The sequence below is a fragment of the Pteropus alecto genome, unplaced genomic scaffold, assembly GCF_000325575.1.
Source record: "Pteropus alecto unplaced genomic scaffold, ASM32557v1 scaffold12, whole genome shotgun sequence".
Classification (NCBI taxonomy): domain Eukaryota; kingdom Metazoa; phylum Chordata; class Mammalia; order Chiroptera; family Pteropodidae; genus Pteropus; species Pteropus alecto.
In genome coordinates, this window is record NW_006432669.1 from 3,401,558 (window position 1) to 3,413,440 (window position 11,883).

An 11,883-nucleotide genomic window follows, 5' to 3' on the forward strand; every position below is an offset into this window, starting at 1 on the left:
GCTCGGCCGGTGGCCGCTGGCAGTGGACCACGCCGCTGCACCCCGGTGCGCCAGAAGTCCCCACGTCCCTCGCCGGCCCGGGTTTCTGCCTCTGCCTCCCAGTCCAGGGCTGCTGAGACCTGCAGCTCTCTGTTGCCCGATCCATCCCGGCCACCGACCCCGGGGCGGTCTGCAGCAGATCTCCAGCCAACTGGCAGATGTGGTCGTGGTCGTCGACCTCGGGAAAGGTGGAGTCAAGAGTCTGTTGTCCAGGCCCGGGCTAAGAGGCGCCTCTCAGGGAGTACAGCGCGCACAGCTCAGGATCCCGAGGCCCAGCCCCTGCCTGCTGATGAGCCCCACAGGGACAGCCCTGCATCTCTGAGCCCTGGGTCCCCGCATCCTGCAAAGGCTTCTGGGTGCTGATGTGCCTCTGTCCCCTAAGCCCAGTTCCCCACTGTTCTTGTGTGTGGACACTCTTTGAGACTGGTCATAATTATATCTCAGAACCTTGGGCGAGTTTGTAGGTCACTGATCTTGCATGAGAGTCCCGGTGTTGCCGCTGTATGGGCTGAGTCCGTGGTATGTACCAAGTTCACCATACTTTGTTCCTCCCAGAACCTCGAATGTCTTTGGACACTGCCTACTCCTGTGTTGCCAACTGAAGTTTCATCCACTGGACACTCCTGTGTGTCTGCAGACGAGGTTCTGCTGAGTTTGCCAGAGCATGATCTACCCACACCCCCATCCTCTGAGACAATGCTGTATTTGCTAAGCTTCTGAAGAATCCTGGGCTTTGGTCCCCACCAAACTCCCTCCCTTTTCTCCTCCTCCTCCCCCTTCTCCTTTTGTGCAAAACTAGGCCTTTTTGACCGATTAGGTCAGTAGAATCTCAGAAAATAATTTATGATCTTTCTGAGTTATTAATGTATTTAAAATGTATTATCAACAGTACTCGTTCACAAATTTATTAAAGGCAACCAAAATGTTAATGTCTGACTTTATTTCTAATAGTATCCATTCAACCAATCGAAGGGTTGAGGTTATTGTTTTCCGCACTTTTCTTAATAACTATATCAAAACATTTTAACCAAAACTTCTTTTTATGGGCTGGTAAATTGTGTGGTATTAATGAATGAAGTTGGGGATGATAGTTGGTTTCTAGCTGGCTGGCAGGCTGGGGTATGTGGTTTGCAACTATTATCATAAAGATGACTTGGCTGGGCGGTAGGACCTCGTTGCTAGGACAGATGAGCACACGTAGGACAAACGTGCCATCATCCAAATATCTTCTCTTTAAGTCTCCATGCTGTTTCAAGGCTGTATGTATACTTCATGTGCTTAATTCATTCTTCCCAAAATACAAGTCCATAAATAAATGAACAAGATAATTTCAATTGGTTAGATATGCTGTGAAGAAACTAAAGGTGATGGGACCATAGAGTAGAATGGGTAGGGCTGGACTAGGTTCTGGTCATCGGGGAAATCATAGACGAGACCATTCCAAGACTCAACTGACGAGAGGTCCAGAGCTGATCTCCACCTAGAAGAAACAGCAAGTGTAATAGACCTAATGTGGAACCTGGTGCTTTTGTTTTTTTCAGGAGTAGAAAGGAAGCTCATATGTGTCTGGGGCATAGAGATGAAGGAAGGAGAGAGTCAGGGTCCAGGATGTGTAAGACTTTGTGACTCATGTTAAGTATCTGAATTTTTCTCAATTTGAAATAAAGCATTGAAAATAGAAAACAGCACTTGACATGCTATAATTTACATATTTAAATAATCTGCTTAGTTCTGTGGACACTGTGGGGGCAGGAGAAGTAGAAGATGTAATACAAGTTAGAATGGATGGTTACTTAGGCTTAAGCATTAGCACTGAAAATGCACAGAAGTGGACAAACAATAAATTTTGGAAATTGAAAATTATAGTTTGATACAGAGGGAAACATTTCAAAGAAGCAAACCACCTTTCTCCCCCTCCCCCGCCCTCCCAGCTCTCCCACACTGAATTTTAGTAAGGCTCAGGAATTTGAAACAGCTATAAATCTGAAGGCAGGAGTGATGAAAAAGTAGTGACTGAAGTTCTATTGAGGAGCAGTTAAAACCCGTGTCACACCCCCACCACCATGCAGCTAGACAAATTTATCTTTCTTAATGTAACAGGAGGTGGAAGTGTATTCTGTGGAAATTGAAGCTGAGAGTCTGAATTCAGGGTCTCCGGGCACAGTGGAAGATGAGAGTGAGATGCCTGACTGAAAAGGAGATTAAGCCGAATATTGAGATGGTGGAACCACATGGTGGAAGCAGACTAGAATCACTTGGAAGGTAGCGGCTCTGGAGAGCAACTGGACTCACAGTAGATCTTACATGAGCAAGAAATAAACTTTTATGTGATAAGTAACTGAGATTTTGAGGATTTTTCCCACCTTCAATTTCGGTCTATTGTGGAAATGGCAGTGCAGAGAAATAAAGGAATTCGGAAAAGTCTCTCTGAAGACAATAGTCTTATCTCAGGTTCCTTTTTAAAAATTTAGAAACTGAAATTCTCCTTGTTATATATAGTTGAGAAATATAATCTCTTCCTTGGCAGATAGATACCCTTAAAGCCTAGGACAAAAAAAAAAAAAAAAAAAAAATGTAGTTGAGAAATATAATCTCTTCCCTGGCAGATAGATATCCTTAAAGCCTAGGACAAAAAAAAAATTGGGGTTTTTGATAAGAAAAAATTTTTTTCCCAGGAAATATTGTTTCTATAGTACTCATATTTTCACTGTTACTTTCATACATTTTAAAATTTTATTTTGCCCGATAAGGTCGAGTAATGTTAAGAATACAGTTTAGCTGTACCAACAACTGGTTTCTAAATTAGTCTTGAAAGAACAAGGAACTGGAGGTGGTTGTGGGGGTGGTTCTTCAAGAAAATCTATTCAAAATTCTTTTACTTCATGTTGACACACTCAATTTGGACCACTCTTCTCAGCAAAAGATGCCCATATCCAATTGTTTCTCCATGTCCAATAAGTTTTTGCTATGCTTGGTCTTTGAAAAGCAAGGAACGTTGATCACAAAAATATATAAAGGCAAGGGTAGACCACCTCTGTTCTCTCTGCTATGGTCCCTCCTAGGCCTCTCACTGCTTCTGAGAAATAATCATGTGTTTAGTGTATATTCTTCGAGTTTCCAGATGAAAGTCTTCACAGCCAAAAGTCACATGTCATGTGGTTTTATCAATTTATCCCCTCCACCATCTTTTTAAAGAGTCAATATTACAATTACAAGATCTAAAGACATTGTTACATACAGATCCTAGTCAGTCCAGCAAAGTCAACTAGGTCTGTGTAATTTTTTATTCATTCACCTGCTGATGGACAATAAGATTATTTTCAAATATTCGTTAATTCACACAACACTTTACTGAATAGCTGCACATAGAAATAAAATTGCTGGGTTGTATTTACGTTCATTTTCAACTTTAATAGGAACAACCAGATTGGCCTCCAATTTCTATCTCCATTGGCAACGGGGGAGAGTTCTGGTTTTTCCTTATCTTGGGCTATTTTTTATATATTGTCAGACCTTTCATTTCTTCTCATCTAAATGGGTGAAAAAATAGTATCTTGTTGCATTTCCCTAGTTACTAGGGATCCTGCACATCTTTTCATATATTTATTGGCCATTTGGATTTCCTCCTTTATGAACTGCCTATCCAAAAGTTTTGCCCACTTTTTCGAGCTTGACTTTTTTTTATTGATCTATGGAAGTTTTTTGATAATTCAGTGTCTATTTTATGTATGATGAAAAACTTCTCATAACCTGTAATTTATTTTAATTTTTTTATGTCATTGTATTAGTCAAGGCTCTCCAGAGAAACAGAATCATAGGATAGATACAAATATATATGAGGAGCTTTATCACAAGAATTAGTTCACATAGCTATGGAAACCAAGAATTCTCATGATCTGCCAGATCAGCGGTCTGTAGCCTGAAGAATCAGGAATATGGTGGTGTAATTCAGTTTGAGTCTGAAGGCTTGAGAATCTCGGGGTCAATGGTATAAGTCCAAGTTTCAGGCTGAAAGCCCAGGAACAAGAAATACCTATGTAAGATGTCCCAGGGTAGGCAAATAAGAAGGTGTTGGCTCAAGCAGAGAGTGAATTTGTTCTTCTTCTGCTCTTTTTGTTCCAAATGGCTTAGATGATCCTACCTGTATGGATGAAGTTATTTTTACTTAATCTAGTGATGCAAATGCTAATCTCTTCCCCAGACACCCACACAGACATACTCAGAAATAATGCTTTACCAGCTATCTGAGCATCTCTTAGCCAAGTCAGATTCATACATACAATTCATCACATTTGTCACTACACTAGAATTGGTTAAGTAGATCAGACATTTCCATTTAACCAATTTTAAGCATTTTTTTAAGACTTTTTTTTCACCCTGAGTTCGTAAAGACCTTCTTCAATATTTTCCCTAACAGTTTTAAAGTTATGTTTTGTATCTTCACTCTGTAATTCATCTCAAATGTATGTAAGTATCACATATTGAATAGTCCATTCCTCCCCACCAGTTTGGGGTGCTGCCTCTACTATATACAGATTCCCACATATAAGTATATTGTGTCTGATCCTTCTATTCTGTACATAGATGTATTTATCCATTGAAGCTCAAATATCACTTTGATAGGGGAGAAGTCACCCCTCTGTTTTCTCCTTTTAAAGAATCATCTTGGAGATTCTTATTTGAATACCTGACCACCATTTACTAGATCTGTCACCTCAAGCAAGTTGCTTAAAGTCTCCTTGACTCAGTTTCCTCATCTGAGAAATAGGGCTAATAGGATTTCCCTTATAGGGTCATTATGAGGATCGAATAAGTTATTCTATGCAGAATTCATTGAATGGTGTCTGGCATTTGATAGTTACCATATGTGTTAGCTACTTTTAATATTTTTACTATTAGAGGTAAAGAGAGACTTCTGTTCATCAAAAGATATGAAAAAGAGAGTGAAAAGGCAAATCAAAGAGTGGGAGACTGTATTACTCATATTCAGTCAAGAGCTAGTATCCAGAATATATAAAGGACTAGTACAAAGAGAGAAAGAGACAAACCAGCAGAAAAATGGACAAAAATACTTCTTTAGGCATTTCACAAAGGAGCACATCCAATTGGCAGATAAACATGAAGAAATTACTCACCCTCATTAATAATTAAGGAAATGCAAATTATAATGAGATACCCCAATACCCTCACCTGATTGGCTAAAGCTAAAAAGGCTGATTATCATCAGAGGTTGGCAAAAGTGAAGAGCAATGAGCACTCTCATATGAAGTCAGCGAGTGTGTATTTGCTAAAAACTGGCAAAAAACTGTCAAGATAAAATTTGAAATCACATAACCTATGACAAAGAGATTCATTTTTATGAGAGAGTGAGGGGTGATCCAATACACATGTGGGAAAATGTTCAGAGCAATGGTGTAAGAGGCCAAAGTGGAAACAACTCAAAGGCCCAGAAACAATAAAAACATTTATATGATTGAAAACTTTACAACCCAAAACAGCACAAAGTCCAGGAATATGCAACGACATTAATGAAGAAAAAATAGAAAAGAACACATGAAAGTACAGAAAGTATGAGTCTATTTTTTAAGGTTTTATAAAGTTTTCAAAAATGGGTACAGTTTTAATTTTATATTGTTTACTATAATTAATATGCCTGTTCTTAAGATAGGGTCAGTCTAAGAGGCAGATAGGACTGTACTCCTGGAGGAGGAGCACAAGCCAGGCTCCCGGGTGCCTGGCAATGTTGTATTTTTTAACCTGGGTGGTGGTTCCACTTTTGTTCATTCTACAGTTATTAATAGATACTAATGGTTATTAATATGTACAACTTAACTGTACATATATTCTTTATGCATTTCTGTAAGCGCATTCTATTTCATGATTTTAAAATGTTAAAAAAAAACCACCTGTTTTCTGCTTTAACAAAGTTGTCATACAGTGATTTAGAGAATCATTTAGTTTATTGTGCTGTATTGTTTTGTAGACTTAAAAAAATCTGATTATATTTAATTTTTTTCTTTCTAATAGTGTTTGGATGCCTTTATTTATTTATTTATTATTTATTTTATTACACTTAGTAATATTTTATATTTTAAAACAGTTTTAGATTTATAGAAAACTGAGCAGATAGTTCACAGAGTTCCCATATAAGCACCCCCAAACCACCCCACTCACATTTCCTCCTATTATTAATATCTTACATTACTATGGTAAATTTGTTACATTTACTGAACCAATACCAACATGTTATTGTTCACTATAAAGGCCATAGTTTATTCAGATTTCCTCAGTTTTTATCCAATGCCCCTTTTCCAGTCCAAGATCCCATCCAAAACACCAAATTACATTTAATTTTTATGTCTTCTAAGGTTTTTCTCAGTAATAACTGGTTCTCAGACCTTCTTTGTTTTTGACAAAATGTTTATATGTGGGACTGGTCAGGTATATTGTAGGATGCCCCTCTAGTGGAATACGTCTGATATTTTTCTTATGGTTAGCCTGGGTTTATGCATTTTTCAGAGGAAGATTACAGAGTAAAGAGCCATTTTTATTGCATCATACCAAGGGCATTACTATCAACATAATTTAGGACTAACGATGTTGACCTGGCTGAAATAGCGTTTGTCAGGGTTCTCCACTATAAAATTACTACCCCCACCTCACTCTCACTTGCCACTCTGTACCATTGAAGACAGTCAATATTCGCAACTCACTCTCAGGGGGCAGGGGGGTTGCACTCACCTCCATTAGGGTGAAGAACTGTATAATTTATTTGCAATCTTCTGCCAGAGAGATTTATTTGTCTCGTCTTACTAATTTTTGATTTATTCATTTACTTATGTCATTATGAGTCATAGATACTTATTTTATACTTTGGATTATAATTCAGTACTACTTTACTTTGTTGCTGAAATCGCTGGAGTTTTGGTCATCGGGAGCTCTTTTCTTTGGTTCCAGTGTCCCCATTGATGTATTTGTTTTTGGCGAGTCCTTAATTTCAGGCACTACCAGATGCTCCAGGCTCATGTTGTGTATTTTATGCCCTAGTCCTATAAAACTTTTTTCCTTCAATGGTATCATTAGTTCATTATTTTAATTTTCTTTAAAAGTATCAAATTTCTGTTTTTATTAATTATCTCTATTTTTGTCTGTTCGTTTTCACTTTTGTTTCTCTATCATTCTATTATTATTTTTATCTTTTCTTTTGCATATTTCTGTTTTTTTTTTTACAAACTCCTTGAGTAGAACACAGAAATCAATAAGTTTTTAGATATTATATGGATATTATTGTAGGTATGTGGGTATTAATTTTCAAATAAAAGTGATTGGGTTCAGTTTTTTGTTGACTTTCAATTTTATTTTATTGTGGTTAAGATTGTGCTTAATATGATGTTGATTCTATGAAATTTTTATTGATTTTTTTTTGGTGGTCTTTTTTTTTTTTTTTAATGCCTACGGCGCCTGGTATTCGTAGATGGTCTCCCATCCAAGTACTAACCAGACCTGACCCTGCTTAGCTTCCAAGATTAGATGAGTTGTGGTTTTATATGGATAAATTTTTGTGTATGTTTTATATGTATTGAAAAGCATTTTCCATTTGCTATGTAATTGTTGCTAGTTATATGATCGAAGTTGTTAAAGTTGTTCAAACTTTAATAGCATTATTAATTTTATTCTCTACTCATCTATCATTTCCTGAGAGAAATGCGTTTTAAAAAAACTTCCACCATTATTACAAATATGTCAGTTTTACCTTTCTGTTCTATGTGGTTAGGTGCATAAAGTTCATCATTGTAATATCTTCTTAGTGAGTTTTTCCTTTTGATAACTATAAAATGTCCTTCCTTTATCCTATAAATAAATACATTTGATATTAATTACTGCTTGATCAGTTTATTTTTTAAATATTTGCATGGTTTTATTTTCCCACTCCTTTATTTTCAACCTCTTAGTTTGCTTTGTTTTAAGATTGCTTTAAAAGACCAAAGGCATGGACAAAGTGAGATCACCAACAGGACTCTTAGCCACGTGATCACAGTAGATAGGTGCTGATTAGACTATTGCCCAGGTATAAAGCCAGACCCATCAAGATGTGGGGCTGCATTCAGAGGCTAGCTGTCAAGAGGACACTGTCTCTGTGGCTCCTGCAGTACCTTCACTTGGAATAAGGATTTTGCTGGTAGAAGGTAGGTCATTTTATTTCTGCTATTTGTGCTTATGAGAAAAAGTTATTTTCTTGTTATAAGTTTTAAGAAGCGATTGTAGTTTTATAGAGATTTATGACTGAGAAATATGCAGTGGGATATTATTATTCCTTGAGTTAAAACAAAGTTTTATTGTTAAACTGTGTTTTTCAGATTTGTGTGGTTAATTTTTTTTTTAATATTTTCTAGGTAAAAATCGCAGATTTTTAGCAAAAAGCACTGCATTTAGGGGGCTGGTATCCAACGGAAATAAGAGGGTTTTCTAGAACTAGGAAAGAACCTGGAAAATATGTGAAATTAAATTAGGGATTTTGATTGGATATGGAGGTATTAGAATTGGGATAGTGCTGATTGAATTAGAGTTAGGATGGGACATATATAGCCTGACCTTGAGCACAGCGTATTTCATTTAGAGGCTGAATCCTTAAAGGAGATAATTTTCTGGATCCTAGTGCATTATCATTTGGAATCAAAATTTTAGATTAGCAGAAAGCAAACACTTTTTTGTTTTTGTTTTTCCTATAAAGCATAAAACGGATGAAAACAATAATATTTTATATCACGAAGCAACTTTTTCCTGGTAAAATTTATTCATTTATGCTTTCAAGGTACAAATACTATGTGTGTCGCATTTTTTAATTCCTTCATTGGGACCTTGTATTTCTGCTGTTAAAGGTACTGAAAACATTTTTGCTCTTCCAACTTATAATTGATCGTTAAATGGTGTTTTAAATGCTATTAATTTCTGTATGCTAATCTGTGTAGAAAGTTTGTTGAACCCTATATTTCAAATAATTTGTTAATGTGAGTTAATAATTAGATTTTAATTATTTAGATTTTTTTCCCAAATGTTTGTTCATTAAGGATAATGCTTGTAAGGAGTGAATACATTGGTATTCTGTATTTTTTGCCTGCTCGTGGCTTGCATAGGCACTATTTTTTTCTATTATGGGAATTCTTTCCTCTTTCTTTTAAAAGCATGTATTAAAATAATGAAATAAATGTTGAGTTATTTCAAATATTTTTCTGTATGCAATAGATGATGACTTTTCCATATCACTTATTAAGGTATTCAGTAACACTGATAGAATTTAAAAACTATCCTTGGAATAATTTATCATCATGTGTTATCCTTTTAATGCCCTGTTGCAGTAAGATTTGATAAAATTTTATTTAAGATTTTTGCACCTTTGCCCCTAGATAAAACTAGCCTTATAGAGTACTTAGCCAGTGTTACCTTCTTCTGGTTTTGGCTTCAAGATTATGCCTTCAACCTCATAAGGTAAACTGAATATCACACCCTAGAAAAGTTTGTATGAGGTAAGAGTCAGAATGCATTTATGGAATGATGCGTTAGGTTTTACGAGTCATATTTAAACAACTGTCATATTTTTTATTAAGTTTATTGGTATATCAGTATTTTACTTCTTTCTTTGACCACTTTGGGGGTATTTGTATTTTTTGAGAAACGATCCATCTTACTTTTCAAAATTAGCACCAAGATGCTCATAAGATAAAACTATAATTAAAAAAAAATTCTCTGCTGGATTTTTAGCTATGTTCCTTATTTTATCGTAATGTGGTTTATTTGTACTTTTCTCTTCATGCTTATTTATGTCTTTTCACTTCTAATGGTCTTTTCTAAGAATCAGGTTTTGGGTATGGTCACCATTTCTATTGCGTGTTATGTTTTCTTTTGTAATTGTTTCAGCTTACATTTTTGTTTTCCTTTCTTTAATTTATCTTTGAGGTTAATTTATTCAGCTTCTTGAGCTGAGTGCTTAGTTCATTTATTCAAAAACTTGCTTAATTTTCTTTTAGTTCAGTTAGATGTTTCTCTTTTTCTGTATTATGATTTGCCCTAAAATTCATTTTTTAAAAATTTTAGCTTTACTGTGAATAATTGACATATGAAATTGTAAATTTGAAAGTGAACATTGTGATTTGACATATGTATACATTGTGAAACAATTACCCCATGTAGTTAATTAACACCACAATTGCTCACATATTTACCTTTCTCCACTCCCCACTCCTTTGAGAATATTTAAATTCTACTCTCTTAGCAAATTTCAATTACATAGTACGCTGTTATCAACTATAGTCACCATGTTTTACATTAGATCCTCAGGCCTAATTGATTTTATAGCTATAAGTTTGTAACCTTTTACCAGCCTCTCCTTTTTATCCAAGCTCCTTTCCCCGCGTCCCCCCACCACTCCCGTCCCCAGGCAACCACTTTTCTACTCTGTTTCTCTAAGTTTCACTTAAAAAAAAAAAGATTTTACATGTAAATGATACTATGCAGTATTTGTCTTACTGACATATCTCACTTAGCATGGTGCTCTCAAGGTCCATCCATGCTGTTGTAAATGGCAGGATTCCCTTCTTTCTTACAGCTAAATGATATTTCATGGTATATATATATTACATCTTCTTTATCTATTCATCCATGGATGGACACTCAGATTGTTTCCATATCTTAGCTATTTTGAAAAGTACTTTAACAACATGGGCTGCAGATATCTCTTTGATATTCTGTTTTCTATTCTTTTGGATATTTAACCAGAAGCGGGATTGCTGGATCATATGGTAGTTCTATTTTTAATGTTTTGAGAAACCTCCATACTGTTTTCCATAGTGGCTGCACCAATCTACATTCTTTCCAACAGTGGGGGTGGGGGTGGGGGTGGGGGGGTTGCCCTTAAATTCTAATGTGAAATTAACATTGCCATGCCAATTTTCTTTAACTTGGTGCTAAATCAGTATTTCTTTTGCCATCCACTTATTTTCAAATATTCTGTATTCCTTTCTTTAGGTTTAGCTTTTAAATTTCTTTGAAGAGACTTTCTGCTACAGTGGGATAAGGAGCTATCCATATACTCAAGCCTGTGAATCAGGAGAGACCTCGGAGACCCCAACACCCCAACTGAGGAACCTCACAAAGCCACAGGCTAAGCTTCTACTTGACTTGGTTCACAGTGCCTCCTGCACTGGGAATGCTCCATTTCCTTTGGGTACAAAATGCTGACCAGAGTGGAGTCCCACTGGTGAATTGGCAAGCCTGGAAAAGGTATCACCTCATTTGTTTAAAAGTTCAAGTCTGAGTTACTGCCTCAGATATATCAAAACTTTTTAAGAATAAAGAAGGAACAGAGAAGGCCTTACTCCAACATTCTTGGATATCTAAAACATACCTAGAACCTGGGAGTTCACTTCTAATTATATTGCAGCCATGAAGTGTAAGCACCGTGGTACCCAGAAAGTAACTTGTACAGTCATGACCTTCTACCCAACCATGGAAGAATTTAAAGATTTCAACAAATATATTGCTTACATAGAATCCCAAGGTGCCCACCGAGCTGGCCTGGCTAAGATAATCCCACCCAAGGGATGGAAAGCCAGACAGACCTATAATGATATCAATGATATCTTAATACCCACTCCCCTCCAGCAGGTGGCCTCTGGCCGGGCAGGTGTGTTCATTCAATACCACAAAAAGAAGAGTGCCATGACGGTGGGGGAGTATCGCCGCTTGGCAGACAGTGGAAAATATCGGACTCCACCACACAAGGATTTTCAGGATTTGGAACGAAAATATTGGAAAACCCGCCTGTATGATTCACCGATATCTGGCGCG

At 36.6% G+C, this 11,883-nt stretch overlaps 1 protein-coding gene across 1 annotated transcript in view; it reads left to right on the forward strand.

Moving 5' to 3' along the window:
• The window catches only part of LOC102892415 (lysine-specific demethylase 4D), a 14,188-nt gene that overhangs the window by 870 nt on the left and 1,435 nt on the right, over positions 1–11,883 (forward strand). Inside the window, exons 2-5 of the mRNA XM_015585965.1 lie at positions 1,581–1,651; positions 2,140–2,215; positions 9,444–9,525; positions 11,445–11,878. Of these exons, the coding sequence (XP_015441451.1) occupies positions 1,581–1,651; positions 2,140–2,215; positions 9,444–9,525; positions 11,445–11,878 (663 nt within the window). The remainder of the gene's footprint in view (positions 1–1,580; positions 1,652–2,139; positions 2,216–9,443; positions 9,526–11,444; positions 11,879–11,883) is intronic.